Genomic DNA, 19,591 nt, shown 5'->3' with positions numbered 1-19,591 from the left:
TTCATCAAATTATTGACACATGTAACAGAGTCTCTAAAAGCACAGGAGGAGGTCGAGCCTCCTGCTGGTGCCAGAGTCAGGACTAAACATGGAGCGGCCTCCTGCTGGTGCCAGAGTCAGGACTAAACATGGACCGGCCTCCTGCTGGTGCCAGAGTCAGGACTAAACATGGACCGGCCTCCTGCTGGTGCCAGAGTCAGGACTAAACATGGACCGGCCTCCTGCTGGTGCCAGAGTCAGGACTAAACATGGACCGGCCTCCTGCTGGTGCCAGAGTCAGGACTAAACATGGGCCGGCCTCCTGCTGGTGCCAGAGTCAGGACTAAACATGGACCGGCCTCCTGCTGGTGCCAGAGTCAGGACTAAACATGGACCAGCCTCCTGCTGGTGCCAGAGTCAGGACTAAACATGGACCGGCCTCCTGCTGGTGCCAGAGTCAGGACTAAACATGGACCGGCCTCCTGCTGGTGCCAGAGTCAGGACTAAACATGGACCGGCCTCCTGCTGGTGCCAGAGTCAGGACTAAACATGGACCGGCCTCCTGCTGGTGCCAGAGTCAGGACTAAACATGGAGCGGCCTCCTGCTGGTGCCAGAGTCAGGACTAAACATGGAGCGGCCTCCTGCTGGTGCCAGAGTCAGGACTAAACATGGACCGGCCTCCTGCTGGTGCCAGAGTCAGGACTAAACATGGACCGGCCTCCTGCTGGTGCCAGAGTCAGGACTAAACATGGAGCGGCCTCCTGCTGGTGCCAGAGTCAGGACTAAACATGGAGCGGCCTCCTGCTGGTGCCAGAGTCAGGACTAAACATGGAGCGGCCTCCTGCTGGTGCCAGAGTCAGGACTAAACATGGAGCGGCCTCCTGCTGGTGCCAGAGTCAGGACTAAACATGGAGCGGCCTCCTGCTGGTGCCAGAGTCAGGACTAAACATGGAGCGGCCTCCTGCTGGTGCCAGGGTCAGGGTTTACTCGTGGGCGTGGCTCTGACCTGTCTCACACTTGTGTCCAGTGAACCCTGGACGGCAGTCGCAGCTGAAGGAGCCCCACTGGGCGGAGCAGGAGGCGTGGTCTCCACAGGAGGGGCCGGCAGCGGTCAGACACGCCCCGTCTGTGAGTCTACAGCCCGGGGACGAGTCCAGACTGTCCCCGGGAGACGCCAGATCATACACCTGCAACACACAAGCACACTCAGGACCAGAGAGAACACTCAAACACCAGAGAACACTCAAACACCAGAGAACACTCAAACACCAGAGAACATGCAAACACCAGAGAAGATGCAAACACCAGAGAACATGCAAACACCAGAGAGAACATGCAAACACCAGAGAACATGCAAACACCAGAGAACATGCAAACACCAGAGAAGATGCAAACACCAGAGAAGATGCAAACACCAGAGAGAACATGCAAACACCAGAGAACATGCAAACACCAGAGAACATGCAAACACCAGAGAACATGCAAACACCAGAGAACATGCAAACACCAGAGAGAACATGCAAACACCAGAGAAGATGCAAACACCAGAGAGAACACTCAAACACCAGAGAACATGCAAACACCAGAGAGAACATGCAAACACCAGAGAGAACATGCAAACACCAGAGAACATGCAAACACCAGAGAACATGCAAACACCAGAGAGAACACGCAAACACCAGAGAGCACATGCAAACACCAGAGAACATGCAAACACCAGAGAACATGCAAACACAGAGAGAACATGCAAACACCAGAGAACATGCAAACACAGAGAGAACATGCAAACACCAGAGAGAACATGCAAACACCAGAGAACATGCAAACACCAGAGAGAACATGCAAACACCAGAGAGAACACTCAAACACCAGAGAACATGCAAACACCAGAGAGAACATGCAAACACCAGAGAGAACATGCAAACACCAGAGAGAACATGCAAACACCAGAGAACATGCAAACACAGAGAGAACACGCAAACACCAGAGAGAACACGCAAACACCAGAGAGCACATGCAAACACCAGAGAACATGCAAACACCAGAGAACATGCAAACACAGAGAGAACATGCAAACACCAGAGAACATGCAAACACAGAGAGAACATGCAAACACCAGAGAACATGCAAACACCAGAGAGAACACGCAAACACCAGAGAGCACATGCAAACACCAGAGAACATGCAAACACCAGAGAACATGCAAACACAGAGAGAACATGCAAACACCAGAGAACATGCAAACACAGAGAGAACATGCAAACACCAGAGAGAACATGCAAACACCAGAGAACATGCAAACACCAGAGAGAACATGCAAACACCAGAGAGAACACTCAAACACCAGAGAACATGCAAACACCAGAGAGAACATGCAAACACCAGAGAGAACATGCAAACACCAGAGAGAACATGCAAACACCAGAGAACATGCAAACACAGAGAGAACACGCAAACACCAGAGAGAACACGCAAACACCAGAGAGCACATGCAAACACCAGAGAACATGCAAACACCAGAGAACATGCAAACACAGAGAGAACATGCAAACACCAGAGAACATGCAAACACAGAGAGAACATGCAAACACCAGAGAGAACATGCAAACACCAGAGAACATGCAAACACCAGAGAGAACATGCAAACACCAGAGAGAACATGCAAACACCAGAGAGAACATGCAAACACCAGAGAACATGCAAACACAGAGAGAACACGCAAACACCAGAGAGAACACGCAAACACCAGAGAGAACATGCAAACACCAGAGAGAACACGCAAACACCAGAGAGAACACGCAAACACCAGAGAGAACATGCAAACACCAGAGAACATGCAAACACCAGAGAACATGCAAACAACAGAGAAGATGTAAACACCAAAGAGAACATGCAAACACCAGAGAACATGCAAACACAGAGAGAACATGCAAACACAGAGAGAACATGCAAACACAGAGAGAACATGCAAACACCAGATAACATGCAAACAACAGAGAAGATGCAAACTCCAGAGAGAACATGCAAACACCAGAGAACATGCAAACACCAGAGAACATGCAAACACCAGAGAGAACATGCAAACACCAGAGAGAACATGCAAACACCAGAGAACATGCAAACACCAGAGAGAACATGCAAACACCAGAGAGAACATGCAAACACCAGAGAACATGCAAACACCAGAGAGAACATGCAAACACCAGAGAACATGCAAACACAGAGAGAACACGCAAACACCAGAGAGAACACGCAAACACCAGAGAGAACATGCAAACACCAGAGAACATGCAAACTCCAGAGAGAACATGCAAACAACAGAGAAGATGCAAACTCCAGAGAGAACATGCAAACAACAGAGAAGATGCAAACACCAGAGAGAACATGCAAACACCAGAGAACATGCAAACACCAGAGAGAACATGCAAACACCAGAGAGAACATGCAAACACCAGAGAACATGCAAACACCAGAGAGAACATGCAAACACCAGAGAACATGCAAACACAGAGAGAACACGCAAACACCAGAGAGAACACGCAAACACCAGAGAGAACATGCAAACACCAGAGAACATGCAAACTCCAGAGAGAACATGCAAACAACAGAGAAGATGCAAACTCCAGCGAGAACATGCAAACAACAGAGAAGATGCAAACACCAGAGAGAACATGCAAACACCAGAGAACATGCAAACACCAGAGAGAACATGCAAACACCAGAGAACATGCAAACACCAGAGAGAACACGCAAACACTACAGTCTCACCTGTGAGTTGACCACGAGGTTCCTGATGCAGCCGCTGAAGCTTCTGAATCTGTGTAGAGGAGAGAAGTGCTTCACTCCGCCCACCTGCAGAGGGCGCCACCCGCCCAGCCGCCTGCACAGAGAGAACAAGCAGAAGATCTCTGTATGTGATACTTTTACTTTTACTCTTCACAAACATGAGTACTTCTTCCACCAAAGCCAGAAATCACATGATCGATGCATTTTTACCCGAGTCCAGAGCGTTGTCCAGAGCCTTGTCCAGAGCCTTGTCCAGAGCCTTGTCCAGAGCGTTGTCCAGAGCCTTGTCCAGAGCCTTGTCCAGAGCCTTGTCCAGAGCGTTGTCCAGAGCCTTGTCCAGAGCCTTGTCCAGAGCGTTGTCCAGAGCCTTGTCCAGAGCCTTGTCCAGAGCCTTGTCCAGAGACTTGACCGCTCACTCTGCAGCTGGACTCACTGCTGCTGCACTGATCCAGGGTCAGCTCCACAGACTGAAACACAGGGAGAACATGTCATTTTAGGCTCCTCCCGGTCTTCATGTGACCTTCATGTGACCTTGACCCTCCCTCACCTCCCCCTGAGTGCTGATGTCCAGCCGGTGCCAGCGCCGGTCACTCACTGCAGACTCGGCGGGCAGTGCCAGGGTCAGCGTTTCTGACCCCAGGTTCAGACTGAGGACCGGGACGCCTTCGATCAGCTCTGAGGAAACAAGAGACGGTCAAATGACTCATGACCCACGCTCTGTCCAGAGGAAGCAGTTTGTATCGAGTCGACGGTCAGTTCTCACGGTCAGTTCTCACGGTCAGTTCTGACGGTCAGTTCTGATTGTCAGTTCTCACGGTCAGTTCTGACGGTCAGTTCTGACGGTCAGTTCTCACGGTCAGTTCTGACGGTCAGTTCTCACGGTCAGTTCTCACGGTCAGTTCTCACGGTCAGTTCTGACGGTCAGTTCTCACGGTCAGTTCTCACGGTCAGTTCTCACGGTCAGTTCTGACGGTCAGTTCTCACGGTCAGTTCTGACGGTCAGTTCTGACGGTCAGTTCTGACGGTCAGTTCTCACGGTCAGTTCTCACGGTCAGTTCTGACGGTCAGTTCTGACGGTCAGTTCTGACGGTCAGTTCTCACGGTCAGTTCTCACGGTCAGTTCCAAGTATCTTTGCTGTAAAAATGGCAAGAAAGATCAACTCAAATAAATTGGGCCTAAACGAGAGCCCTGAGGTTCTCCTGAAACGAGTAAGAAACCCACTGACCACTGACCACTGTCCTCTGACACCTGTCCACTGTCCTCTGTCCTCTGTCCACTGTCATCTGTCCACTGTCCACTGTCCACTGTCCTCTGTCCACTGTCCTCTGTCCACTGTCCACTGTCCTCTGTCCACTGTCCACTGTCCTTTGTCCACTGACCACTGTCCTTTGTCCACTGACCACTGTCCTTTGTCCACTGACCACTGTCCTCTGTCCTCTGACACCTGTCGAATCAGTTTGAAGCTCGGACAAAAATAGAAGCCAAAGAAACGCAGCACTGACCAAGAGCGATGAAGGCCTCATTCTCCCCCTTCGCCAGAGCGAGGGGCCCCTGGGCCGGAGTGAGGGGCCCCTGGTACAGCAGCAGCCCGGACGAGGTCTCGGACAGGAACTCCAGCGAGACGAGGCTGAAGGAGCAAAGAGAGAGCGGAGGAAACCAAGAGAAGCCACCTCCACCGAACGAGATACGAGTCAGCTCACAGCGAGGGCCGTCCATCAGAGGAGGACAGTGACACCTGCAGGAGACACGGGTATTACACCACCTACAGGTATTACACCACCTACAGGTATTACACCATCTACAGGGAAACACGGGTATTACACCACCTACAGGTATTACAACACCTACAGGTATTACACCATCTACAGGGAAACACGGGTATTACACCACCTACAGGTATTACAACACCTACAGGTATTACACCATCTACAGGCAAACACAGGTATTACACCACCTACAGGTATTACACCATCTACAGGCAAACACAGGTATTACACCACCTACAGGTATTACACCATCTACAGGCAAACACAGGTATTACAACACCTACAGGTATTACACCACCTACAGGTATTACACCATTAACACACCTTAAACTCCCATGTCCCTTGTGGCCCTCACCTGAAGCTCAGGTCCCTAAAGTCCCTTGTGGTCCTCACCTGAAGCCCAGGGGCCCGTCGTAGCAGCGGCCCCCGTTCAGGCAGGGGTCGGTGGGGTACGAGGAGCACGAGCCGTGTGTTTGTTCTCTGGATCTGCAGCCGCACTGAGACTTCACGGTGGGTTTGACCGAGACCAGGACCACGGGGCCCGACCCGAGCGGGACCGGGTCCAGACTGAAGTCCACGTCCGTGCTACAGCCTCCAGAGTCCGAGCAGTCCAGGAGCGGACAGTCGTCCAGCGGGGACAGAGACACGCCCAGAGTGGACTCCAGCTGAGAGACAAGCGGCTCAAATGAACAACATAGAACCAGAACCAGGACCAGAACCAGGACATGAACCAGGAGCAGAACCAGGAGCAGAACCAGGACCTGAACCAGGAGCAGAACCAGGAGCAGGAGCTGAACCAGGAACAGAACCAGAAGCAGAACCAGGACCTGAACCAGGACCTGAACCAGGAGCTGAACCAGGAGCAGAACCAGGAGCTGAACCAGGAGCAGAACCAGAACCAAGACCAGAACCAAGAGCTGAACCAAGAGCTGAACCAGGAGCTGAACCAGGAAAAGAACCAGGAGCTGAACCAGGAGCAGGAGCAGAACCAGGACCAGGTCCAGGACCAGGACCAGGACCAGGACCAGGAGAACCAGGAGCACCAGGTTCACTGTTCATCACCTTCTCCTTGTTGTAAAATCACATTCCAGTGTCACATGTGGTGTTTCCATGGCGATCATGTGAGTTGTTGTTGTTGTTGTGTTGCTTTTAATGGAAAGGTGCATTTCCTGCCTCCCACCTCTGTAGTGTGTGTGTCTTCTTCTGTGGTTGTTGTTGTTGTTGTTGTTGTTTTATGGCGGTTGGAATCCAAGTGTTACATCACCACCAGACTTGAGCCTTGTTCCACTCTTTAGTTAGGCCCGAGCGCCACAAGCTGGCGAGAGGCCTATTAATCTCGTAAGGCCGTGCGAAGCACGGCTGCGAAAGTGCGCACGTAGTGCGCACGAAATCGAGCGCGAAGCGCTCGCCCACTTCCAAACACTCACTAACGCACTCCTCCACTCATGCACGCCCCGTGCATACTAATTAGTTGTAGGAAAATGGAACATTACCGTTGTAAACGGGCGAAGCCCGTGCAAAAGTGCGCACTAAACGAGCACTTTACATTGGGATGACGACCGCGAAGCGGTCGTCATCCCCATATAAAGCACTCATTTGCCCTAAGTAGCTCACGAATACGTTCCCCATCTCTTGCATGTTCCGTGCATATAAGCATGTAATGCAAAAATTGAACATTATTACTGTATAGAGGGCCAAAAACACAAAGTGGGCGGAGCCCACTCAAAATTATCGAAAGTACCCGTCAGTGACCAGGGACCCACACCATGAGGTAGGAAAGCGCGAGCGCTTTCCGAAAATGTATAGTTTATGATATTTGAAAAATGGGAAACATTGTTTTCGCATCGGAATATTATTCTTTCTTTCTTCTCAGGACAAACCCCCCTATTTTTCACCCAGTGAACATTGACGAAAAGTCACAAAAATGTTCACACCTCTAAAAATCGTGCCTCTCTACATTCTGGCTATTTCCCTTTTCTAAAATAAAAAAAATTGGCGCGTCAGCGCCACCAAATGTACCAAAAATGCATTGAGAGATGGGAAATGACCCAAAAAAAATCTGATCGTAGAATCATGAAATTTGGCGCAGAGGTAGATGGTGACAAGAGAAGTAAAAAATATTATTACGGCAACGCCGTCCCCCGAACCAAATGTCGGCCATATTGCTTCAAAAATGGCTAAACATGACTTCGGAGTTTTTCCAAACGTCGTACTTTTACGAACTCCTCCCAGGGCGTTGGCCCTAAAAAGCTGAAATTTGGTGAAAATGCTACTGAGGAGTGGGACATCAAAAGTTATCCAAATTACATTGATACCTCTCACGGTCTCTGTGCGGCGAAGCCGCAAACTGTAACTAAAATTTCAGAAATCTCCCATATTTAAAATTTCTGCCGTTTGCGCAGATAAAGTCCGAATTGCATCAAATTAGAATCAGTTGTTAAACTCTTTGCCCTAAACCTACTTGAAGTGAAATAAATTCATTTGGCGCCACAGCGCCCCCTACAGATTTTATATGGAGGTTAAATGTTTAGTTTTGCGAAATTATATGAAATTTGACACACAACTCAATTTTAGCATCCCCATCAAAAAAGTCAATGAGACCCATGTCATAATTGTTATGGCGTTGCCCAACGATGACCGAAACCTTTCATGTTATTCCAATGGGGAAATCGCCAGAACATGTTTACACTTTAGACTTTCACAAACTCCTCCCAGGGCGTCAGCCCTATTAACCTGACATTTGGTGGGACTCATCTTCAGGGGTGGACCATCAAAAGTTATCCACATTTTCATTCAAAGAGTCACGGTGTCTGTGCGGCAAAGCCGCACATTTTGCCAAGAATTCAAAATAAAATTGCTTTTTGATGGTAAAACAAAGGGGAGAAGATGTGACAGCGTCACAGATTCAGCAGTAGGCGTAATAAAAGGACAATTGGGGCGCGTTAGCGCCCCCTCCTCTTGCGGCGTGGCGGCGGTGTGGCGGCGGCGTGGCGAGGGCCGATCATTGCCGCTGGCGGCTATATTTGTTGTTGTTGTTGTTGTTGTTGGTATCTAACGTCTAACATTAGACATCACATGACTGACTTAAATCATCGTTGCTATGACTTTGTGACATCATCGATGATGTCATCATTGTGACTTGATGTCATCTTTGTGACATCATCGTCTCGAAGAAGAAGAGCAACAACAACTCAGAACCAGGAGAGGAAGATGAAGAAGAGTCTCCCTGGAATAAAGCCGGTTGGTCTCTGAAACAACAACAACTATTCTAGTCACAAAGACATATCATGACCTCATGGGCTTTGTAACACCAAAGCAATGGGAGGAGTTCTTTTACGGACTACGACAGAGTCTGAGGAATAAAGTCTGGCGGTAATGCAACACTTGGATGCCAACCGCCATAAAACAACAACAACAACAACAACAACAACAACAACAACTCAGACAACAACAACAACATCAACATCAACTCAGACAACAACAACTCAGACAACAACAACATCTCAGACAACAACAACAACATCAACTCAGACAACAACAACAACTCAAACAACAACAACAACATCAACTCAGACAACAACAACAACTCAGACAACAACAACAACAACAACAACATCTCAGACAACAACAACATCAACTCAGACAACAACAACAACTCAAACAACAACAACAACATCAACTCAGACAACAACAACAACTCAAACAACAACATCAACTCAGACAACAACAACAACTCAGACAACAACAACAACAACAACAACAACATCTCAGACAACAACAACATCAACTCAGACAACAACAACAACTCAAACAACAACAACAACATCAACTCAGACAACAACAACAACTCAGACAACAACAACAACAACAACATCAACTCAGACAACAACAACTCAAACAACAACAACAACAACATCAACTCAGACAACAACTCAGACAACAACAACAACAACATCAACTCAGACAACAACAACAACAACTCAGACAACAACAACATCTCAGACAACAACAACAACAACTCAGACAACAACAACATCAACTCAGACAACAACAACAACTCAGACAACAACAACATCTCAGACAACAACAACAACAACAACAACTCAGACAACAACAACAACAACTCAGACAACAACAACAACTCAGACAACAACAACATCTCAGACAACAACAACAACAACAACAACTCAGACAACAACAACAACAACTCAGACAACAACAACAACTCAGACAACAACAACTCAGACAACAACAACAACTCAGACACCAACAACAACAACAACAACAACTCAGACAACAACAACAACTCAGACAACAACAACAACAACTCAGACAACAACAACAACAACAACAACTCAGACAACAACAACAACAACAACTCAGACAACAACAACAACAACTCAGACAACAACAACAACTCAGACAACAACAACAACTCAGACAACAACAACAACAACAACAACTCAGACAACAAAAACAACTCAGACAACAACAACAACTCAGACAACAACAACAACTCAGACAACAACAAAAACAACTCAGACAACAACAACAACTCAGACAACAACAACAACTCAGACAACAACAACTCAGACAACAACAACAACTCAGACAACAACAACAACTCAGACAACAACAACAACTCAGACAACAACAACAACTCAGACAACAACAACAACTCAGACAACAACAACAACAACTCAGACAACAACAACAACAACTCAGACAACAACAACAACAACTCAGACAACAACAACAACAACAACAACAACAACTCAGACAACAACAACAACTCAGACAACAAAAACAACTCAGACAACAACAACAACTCAGACAACAACAACAACTCAGACAACAACAACAACAACTCAGACAACAAGAAGATGAAACTGAAGTCTTCTTGTTCTGAAGTAAATCTCGGCATTTTCACTGTTCAACAAATGAATGAACGACTGCGGTGCAACAACGGAATTTCCCCATGTGTGGACAATAAAGGATTATCTTATCTTATCAAGCTCATTTTCTTCACTTCCCATGTGGTCTTTCTGATGTCCCCTCACAGCAGAGAAGACACTCACCACACAGAGGACAGAAGACACAAGTCTCCCTCACAGGACACTCTGGAGGACTTTGGGAGAAAGTCAGAGGTTTCCTGTCCAGGTCAGAAGGACTCTTCTGTGGACCAGGAGAACAAGGAGCCTGCGGTGGTTTCTTCTGAACAAGGACCAGGTGACAAGACGTCCACTAAGACGTCCACTAAAACGTCCACTAAGACGTCCACTAAGACGTCCACTAAGACGTCCACTAAGACGTCCAAGAGGAAGAGGTCACTCTGGAGTTTGTTTAAAGGTCGTGTTAAGCGCTCTTTAGACTTTCAGAAACAGAAGCCCAAAGTCAGGACTGAACAGGGCGTTTCCTGTCCAGATGAGGACGAGGCGACTCCTGTTCACCAGGAGGACAAAGGTCCAGAGTTCAGCTGGAGGTCGCCTCACGTCTGGATCAACCGTCAAATCATGAGCAGATTTCCCGGAACAAAGTGGTGGCTGAGCAGTTTGATCCTTTACGTGTTGTCGTTTCCGTTGGCTTGGGGCTTGGTCCTATACGTTCTCTGCGCTGGCATTTACGAGCTGCTCAACATTCTGCTGTGGACGTGATGGAAGACCACTTTTCACAAACTGTAAAAGTCGCTCAGAGCCGTCATCAGCCTGGAAAAGATCAGTTCAAACTTCACACCGATAGTTCTAGTTCTCGTTCTTCAAGAGCTGCTCAGAATTGGGGGCCACAGCTCAGGGGCATGTGAGACGTTACTATAGCTTCCAATTATTTCTGTAAAATATTCTTCCCGACAAATGAGAAAGTATCAAAATAGAAAAATGTATCTCAGAAAAATCCTTCCACGTCTGAAGAAGAAGATGAACCTTTACATTTCAATGTCCAGTGCAATTTAGATCCTGGAAATGTCTTTCGACTGAAACAGTAAAACATTTATTTCAAGAGAAGATCTGGAGTAAACTAGAGAAAGGGGGTGTGGTCTAAGTGGGTGTGGTACCTCATTCGTCCAGGAGGGTCCACTGTAGAAAAAGCTTCAGTTTCATCCCAGAGTCATTTTCAATCTGTGGATCGAGTCTTAGAACTCTGATATTGATCCTACTCTGAGTAAGCCCCGCCCACCGAGCGGATAAAGGGTGTTTACGGTTTCACTTGAGACTTTTCTCCTTTGTGTCCTAAGAGCCCTATCATGAGCTATCAACGTCCTATGTGACCTGACTGCAGCTCCCTCATCACTGGTGAGCTCCTCCCACTCCATGGCTTCAACACACTATTGTACACGACTGGTGGGTGGAACCTTCTGTAGAAACTCTCTTTAAACCGCTGTAAATAAGAGTTATTTATAAGTGTTTTTTATTATTTTATTATTATTATTATACTTCTGTACCTGCTTTGTGTTGCAACACAGGAATTTCCCCATTGTGGGACTAATAAAGATTATTTTATCTGAAACAGAAATGGAGCTTTAAGTTTCGACCTATTGGTTTAATCCTGGTTTAGTCCTGGTTTAGTCCTGGTTTGGTCCTGGTTTGGACCTGGTTTAGTCCTGGTTTAGTCCTGGTTTGGACCTGGTTTAGTCCTGGTTTAGTCCTGGTTTAGTCCTGGTTTAGTCCTGGTTTAGACCTGGTTTAGTCCTGGTTTAGTCCTGGTTTAATCCTGGTTTAGTCCTGGTTTGGATCTGGTTTAGACCTGGTTTAGTCCTGATTTAGTCCTGGTTTGGTCCTGGTTTGGACCTGGTTTGGACCTGGTTTAGTCCTGGTTTAGTCCTGGTTTAGTCCTGGTTTAGACCTGGTTTAGTCCTGGTTTAGTCCTGGTTTAGACCTGGTTTAGTCCTGGTTTAGTCCTGGTTTAGTCCTGGTTTAGACCTGGTTTAGACCTGGTTTAGAACTGGTTTAGTCCTGGTTTAGACCTGGTTTAGACCTGGATTGGACCTGGTTTGGACCTGGTTTGGACCTGGTTTAGTCCTGGTTTGGACCTGTTTTAGACCTGGTTTAGTCCTGGTTTAGTCCTGGTTTAGTCCTGTTTTAGACCTGGTTTAGACCTGGTTTAGACCTGGTTTGGACCTGGTTTAGTCCTGGTTTGGACCTGTTTTAGACCTGGTTTAGACCTGGTTTAGTCCTGTTTTAGACCTGGTTTAGACCTGGTTTAGACCTGGTTTAGACCTGGTTTAGTCCTGGTTTGGACCTGTTTTAGACCTGGTTTAGTCCTGGTTTAGTCCTGGTTTAGACCTGGTTTAGTCCTGGTTTAGACCTGGTTTAGACCTGGTTTAGTCCTGGTTTAGACCTGGTTTAGACCTGGTTTAGACCTGGTTTAGTCCTGGTTTAATCCTGGTTTAGTCCTGGTTTGGATCTGGTTTAGACCTGGTTTAGTCCTGATTTAGTCCTGGTTTGGTCCTGGTTTGGACCTGGTTTAGTCCTGGTTTAGTCCTGGTTTGGACCTGGTTTGGACCTGGTTTAGTCCTGGTTTAGTCCTGGTTTAGTCCTGGTTTAGTCCTGGTTTAGACCTGGTTTAGTCCTGGTTTAGACCTGGTTTAGTCCTGGTTTAGTCCTGGTTTAGTCCTGGTTTAGACCTGGTTTAGACCTGGTTTAGAACTGGTTTAGTCCTGGTTTAGACCTGGTTTAGACCTGGTTTAGACCTGGATTGGACCTGGTTTGGACCTGGTTTAGTCCTGGTTTGGACCTGTTTTAGACCTGGTTTAGTCCTGGTTTAGTCCTGGTTTAGTCCTGTTTTAGACCTGGTTTAGACCTGGTTTAGACCTGGTTTAGACCTGGTTTGGACCTGGTTTAGTCCTGGTTTGGACCTGTTTTAGACCTGGTTTAGACCTGGTTTAGTCCTGTTTTAGACCTGGTTTAGTCCTGGTTTAGACCTGGTTTAGACCTGGTTTAGACCTGCATTGGACCTGGTTTGGACCTGGTTTAGTCCTGGTTTAGTCCTGGTTTAGACCTGGTTTAGACCTAGTTTAGACCTGGTTTAGTCCTGGTTTGGACCTGTTTTAGACCTGGTTTAGTCCTGGTTTAGTCCTGGTTTAGACCTGGTTTAGTCCTAGTTTAGACCTGGTTTAGACCTGGTTTAGTCCTGGTTTAGACCTGGTTTAGACCTGGTTTAGACCTGGATTGGACCTGGTTTGGATCTGGTTTAGTCCTGGTTTGGACCTGTTTTAGACCTGGTTTAGTCCTGGTTTAGTCCTGTTTTAGACCTGGTTTAGTACTGGTTTAGACCTGGTTTAGACCTGGTTTAGACCTAGTTTAGACCTGGTTTAGACCTGGTTTAGTGCTGGTTTGGACCTGTTTTAGACCTGGTTTAGTCCTGGTTTAGTCCTGTTTTAGACCTGGTTTAGTCCTGGTTTAGTCCTGTTTTAGACCTGGTTTAGTCCTGGTTTAGACCTGGGTTAGACCTGGTTTAGACCTGGTTTAGTCCTCTTTTAGACCTGGTTTAGTCCTGGTTTAGACCTGGTTTAGACCTGATTTAGTCCTGGTTTGGTCCTGGTTTGGGCCTGGTTTAGTCCTGGTTTAGTCCTGGTTTGGACCTGGTTTGGACCTGGTTTAGTCCTGGTTTAGTCCTGGTTTAGTCCTGGTTTAGTCCTGGTTTAGTCCTGGTTTAGTCCTGGTTTAGACCTGGTTTAGTCCTGGTTTAGTCCTGGTTTAGTCCTGGTTTAGACCTGGTTTAGACCTGGTTTAGAACTGGTTTAGTCCTGGTTTAGACCTGGTTTAGACCTGGTTTAGACCTGGATTGGACCTGGTTTGGACCTGGTTTAGTCCTGGTTTGGACCTGTTTTAGACCTGGTTTAGTCCTGGTTTAGTCCTGGTTTAGTCCTGTTTTAGACCTGGTTTAGACCTGGTTTAGACCTGGTTTAGACCTGGTTTGGACCTGGTTTAGTCCTGGTTTGGACCTGTTTTAGACCTGGTTTAGACCTGGTTTAGTCCTGTTTTAGACCTGGTTTAGTCCTGGTTTAGACCTGGTTTAGACCTGGTTTAGACCTGCATTGGACCTGGTTTGGACCTGGTTTAGTCCTGGTTTAGTCCTGGTTTAGACCTGGTTTAGACCTAGTTTAGACCTGGTTTAGTCCTGGTTTGGACCTGTTTTAGACCTGGTTTAGTCCTGGTTTAGTCCTGGTTTAGACCTGGTTTAGTCCTGGTTTAGACCTGGTTTAGACCTGGTTTAGTCCTGGTTTAGACCTGGTTTAGTCCTGGTTTAGACCTGGTTTAGACCTGGTTTAGTCCTGGTTTAGACCTGGTTTAGTCCTGGTTTAGACCTGGTTTAGACCTGGTTTAGTCCTGGTTTAGTCCTGGTTTAGACCTGGTTTAGTCCTGGTTTAGACCTGGTTTAGACCTGGTTTAGTCCTGGTTTAGTCCTGTTTTAGACCTGGTTTAGTACTGGTTTAGACCTGGTTTAGACCTGGTTTAGACCTAGTTTAGACCTGGTTTAGACCTGGTTTAGTCCTGGTTTGGACCTGTTTTAGACCTGGTTTAGTCCTGGTTTAGTCCTGTTTTAGACCTGGTTTAGTCCTGGTTTAGTCCTGGTTTAGACCTGGTTTAGACCTGGTTTAGACCTGGTTTAGACCTGGTTTAGACCTGGTTTAGACCTGGTTTGGAGCTGGTTTAGTCCTGGTTTGGACCTGTTTTAGACCTGGTTTAGACCTGGTTTAGTCCTGTTTTAGACCTGGTTTAGTCCTGGTTTAGACCTGGTTTAGACCTGGTTTAGACCTGCATTGGACCTGGTTTGGACCTGGTTTAGTCCTGGTTTAGTCCTGGTTTAGACCTGGTTTAGACCTGGTTTAGACCTGGTTTAGTCCTGGTTTGGACCTGTTTTAGACCTGGTTTAGTCCTGGTTTAGTCCTGGTTTAGACCTGGTTTAGTCCTGGTTTAGACCTGGTTTAGTCCTGGTTTAGACCTGGTTTAGACCTGGTTTAGACCTGGTTTAGTCCTGGTTTAATCCTGGTTTAGTCCTGGTTTGGATCTGGTTTAGACCTGGTTTAGTCCTGATTTAGTCCTGGTTTGGTCCTGGTTTGGACCTGGTTTAGTCCTGGTTTAGTCCTGGTTTGGACCTGGTTTGGACCTGGTTTAGTCCTGGTTTAGTCCTGGTTTAGTCCTGGTTTAGTCCTGGTTTAGACCTGGTTTAGTCCTGGTTTAGTCCTGGTTTAGACCTGGTTTAGTCCTGGTTTAGTCCTGGTTTAGTCCTGGTTTAGACCTGGTTTAGAACTGGTTTAGTCCTGGTTTAGACCTGGTTTAGACCTGGTTTAGACCTGGATTGGACCTGGTTTAGACCTGGTTTAGTCCTGGTTTAGTCCTGGTTTAGTCCTGTTTTAGACCTGGTTTAGACCTGGTTTAGACCTGGTTTAGACCTGGTTTGGACCTGGTTTAGTCCTGGTTTGGACCTGTTTTAGACCTGGTTTAGACCTGGTTTAGTCCTGTTTTAGACCTGGTTTAGTGCTGGTTTAGACCTGGTTTAGACCTGGTTTAGACCTGCATTGGACCTGGTTTGGACCTGGTTTAGTCCTGGTTTAGTCCTGGTTTGGACCTGTTTTAGACCTGGTTTAGTCCTGGTTTAGTCCTGTTTTAGACCTGGTTTAGTACTGGTTTAGACCTGGTTTAGACCTGGTTTAGACCTAGTTTAGACCTGGTTTAGACCTGGTTTAGTCCTGGTTTGGACCTGTTTTAGACCTGGTTTAGTCCTGGTTTAGTCCTGTTTTAGACCTGGTTTAGTCCTGGTTTAGTCCTGTTTTAGACCTGGTTTAGTCCTGGTTTAGACCTGGGTTAGACCTGGTTTAGACCTGGATTGGACCTGGTTTGGACCTGGTTTAGTCCTGGTTTGGACCTGTTTTAGACCTGGTTTAGTCCTGGTTTAGTCCTGGTTTAGTCCTGTTTTAGACCTGGTTTAGACCTGGTTTAGACCTGGTTTAGACCTGGTTTGGACCTGGTTTAGTCCTGGTTTGGACCTGTTTTAGACCTGGTTTAGACCTGGTTTAGTCCTGGTTTAGACCTGGTTTAGACCTGGTTTAGACCTGCATTGGACCTGGTTTGGACCTGGTTTAGTCCTGGTTTAGTCCTGGTTTAGACCTGGTTTAGACCTAGTTTAGACCTGGTTTAGTCCTGGTTTGGACCTGTTTTAGACCTGGTTTAGTCCTGGTTTAGTCCTGGTTTAGACCTGGTTTAGTCCTGGTTTAGACCTGGTTTAGACCTGGTTTAGTCCTGGTTTAGACCTGGTTTAGACCTGGTTTAGACCTGGATTGGACCTGGTTTGGATCTGGTTTAGTCCTGGTTTGGACCTGTTTTAGACCTGGTTTAGTCCTGGTTTAGTCCTGTTTTAGACCTGGTTTAGTACTGGTTTAGACCTGGTTTAGATCTGGTTTAGACCTAGTTTAGACCTGGTTTAGACCTGGTTTAGTCCTGGTTTGGACCTGTTTTAGACCTGGTTTAGTCCTGGTTTAGTCCTGTTTTAGACCTGGTTTAGTCCTGGTTTAGTCCTGTTTTAGACCTGGTTTAGACCTGGTTTAGACCTGGTTTAGACCTGGTTTGGACCTGGTTTAGTCCTGGTTTGGACCTGGTTTAGACCTGGTTTAGACCTGTTTTAGACCTGGTTTAGTCCTGGTTTAGACCTGGTTTAGACCTGGTTTAGACCTGGTTTAGACCTGCATTGGACCTGGTTTGGACCTGGTTTAGTCCTGGTTTAGTCCTGGTTTAGACCTGGTTTAGACCTGGTTTAGACCTGGTTTAGTCCTGGTTTGGACCTGTTTTAGACCTGGTTTAGTCCTGGTTTAGTCCTGGTTTAGACCTGGTTTAGTCCTGGTTTAGACCTGGTTTAGACCTGGTTTAGTCCTGGTTTAGACCTGGTTTAGACCTGGTTTAGACCTGGTTTAGTCCTGGTTTAATCCTGGTTTAGTCCTGGTTTGGATCTGGTTTAGACCTGGTTTAGTCCTGATTTAGTCCTGGTTTGGTCCTGGTTTGGACCTGGTTTAGTCCTGGTTTAGTCCTGGTTTGGACCTGGTTTGGACCTGGTTTAGTCCTGGTTTAGTCCTGGTTTAGTCCTGGTTTAGTCCTGGTTTAGTCCTGGTTTAGACCTGGTTTAGTCCTGGTTTAGTCCTGGTTTAGACCTGGTTTAGTCCTGGTTTAGTCCTGGTTTAGTCCTGGTTTAGACCTGGTTTAGACCTGGTTTAGAACTGGTTTAGTCCTGGTTTAGACCTGGTTTAGACCTGGTTTAGACCTGGATTGGACCTGGTTTGGACCTGGTTTAGTCCTGGTTTGGACCTGTTTTAGACCTGGTTTAGTCCTGGTTTAGTCCTGGTTTAGTCCTGTTTTAGACCTGGTTTAGACCTGGTTTAGACCTGGTTTAGACCTGGTTTGGACCTTGTTTAGTCCTGGTTTGGACCTGTTTTAGACCTGGTTTAGACCTGGTTTAGTCCTGTTTTAGACCTGGTTTAGTCCTGGTTTAGACCTGGTTTAGACCTGGTTTAGACCTGCATTGGACCTGGTTTGGACCTGGTTTAGTCCTGGTTTAGTCCTGGTTTAGACCTGGTTTAGACCTAGTTTAGACCTGGTTTAGACCTGGTTTAGTCCTGGTTTGGACCTGTTTTAGACCTGGTTTAGTCCTGGTTTAGTCCTGTTTTAGACCTGGTTTAGTCCTGGTTTAGTCCTGTTTTAGACCTGGTTTAGTCCTGGTTTAGACCTGGGTTAGACCTGGATTGGACCTGGTTTGGACCTGGTTTAGTCCTGGTTTGGACCTGTTTTAGACCTGGTTTAGTCCTGGTTTAGTCCTGGTTTAGTCCTGTTTTAGACCTGGTTTAGACCTGGTTTAGACCTGGTTTAGACCTGGTTTGGACCTGGTTTAGTCCTGGTTTGGACCTGTTTTAGACCTGGTTTAGACCTGGTTTAGTCCTGTTTTAGACCTGGTTTAGTCCTGGTTTAGACCTGGTTTAGACCTGGTTTAGACCTGCATTGGACCTGGTTTGGACCTGGTTTAGTCCTGGTTTAGTCCTGGTTTAGACCTGGTTTAGACCTAGTTTAGACCTGGTTTAGTCCTGGTTTGGACCTGTTTTAGACCTGGTTTAGTCCTGGTTTAGTCCTGGTTTAGACCTGGTTTAGTCCTGGTTTAGACCTGATTTAGACCTGGTTTAGACCTGGATTGGACCTGGTTTGGATCTGGTTTAGTCCTGGTTTGGACCTGTTTTAGACCTGGTTTAGTCCTGGTTTAGACCTGGTTTAGACCTGGTTTAGACCTAGTTTAGACCTGGTTTAGACCTGGTTTAGTCCTGGTTTGGACCTGTTTTAGACCTGGTTTAGTCCTGGTTTAGTCCTGTTTTAGACCTGGTTTAGTCCTGGTTTAGTCCTGTTTTAGACCTGGTTTAGACCTGGTTTAGACCTGGTTTAGACCTGGTTTAGACCTGGTTTAGACCTGGTTTGGACCTGGTTTAGTCCTGGTTTGGACCTGTTTTAGACCTGGTTTAGACCTGGTTTAGTCCTGTTTTAGACCTGGTTTAGTCCTGGTTTAGACCTGGTTTAGACCTGGTTTAGACCTGCATTGGACCTGGTTTGGACCTGGTTTAGTCCTGGTTTAGTCCTGGTTTAGACCTGGTTTAGACCTGGTTTAGACCTGGTTTAGACCTGGTTTAGTCCTGGTTTGGACCTGTTTTAGACCTGGTTTAGTCCTGGTTTAGTCCTGGTTTAGACCTGGTTTAGTCCTGGTTTAGACCTGGTTTAGACCTGGTTTAGTCCTGGTTTAGACCTGGTTTAGACCTGGTTTAGACCTGGTTTAGTCCTGGTTTAATCCTGGTTTAGTCCTGGTTTAGACCTGGTTTAGTCCTGATTTAGTCCTGGTTTGGTCCTGGTTTGGACCTGGTTTAGTCCTGGTTTAGTCCTGGTTTGGACCTGGTTTGGACCTGGTTTAGTCCTGGTTTAGTCCTGGTTTAGTCCTGGTTTAGACCTGGTTTAGTCCTGGTTTAGTCCTGGTTTAGACCTGGTTTAGTCCTGGTTTAGTCCTGGTTTAGTCCTGGTTTAGACCTGGTTTAGACCTGGT

General features: G+C 46.8%; 1 protein-coding gene across 1 annotated transcript in view; it reads right to left on the bottom strand.

Moving 5' to 3' along the window:
* LOC140374615 (neural-cadherin) overlaps positions 1-19,591 on the bottom strand; it is a 178,162-nt gene that overhangs the window by 20,616 nt on the left and 137,955 nt on the right. The window contains exons 26-31 of the mRNA XM_072461544.1: positions 5,927-6,198; positions 5,270-5,502; positions 4,314-4,441; positions 3,977-4,233; positions 3,749-3,914; positions 987-1,167 (exon numbers count right to left, since the gene is read on the bottom strand). Of these exons, the coding sequence (XP_072317645.1) occupies positions 987-1,167; positions 3,749-3,914; positions 3,977-4,233; positions 4,314-4,441; positions 5,270-5,502; positions 5,927-6,198 (1,237 nt within the window). The remainder of the gene's footprint in view (positions 1-986; positions 1,168-3,748; positions 3,915-3,976; positions 4,234-4,313; positions 4,442-5,269; positions 5,503-5,926; positions 6,199-19,591) is intronic.

This window comes from Eucyclogobius newberryi, unplaced genomic scaffold (assembly GCF_026437365.1).
Source record: "Eucyclogobius newberryi isolate DKJ021-1_F unplaced genomic scaffold, fEucNew1.0.hap1 SCAF_3, whole genome shotgun sequence".
NCBI classification, from domain to species: domain Eukaryota; kingdom Metazoa; phylum Chordata; class Actinopteri; order Gobiiformes; family Gobiidae; genus Eucyclogobius; species Eucyclogobius newberryi.
Note: the sequence above shows the minus strand (reverse complement) of the source record. Positions and strands in the feature narration are given on the sequence as shown.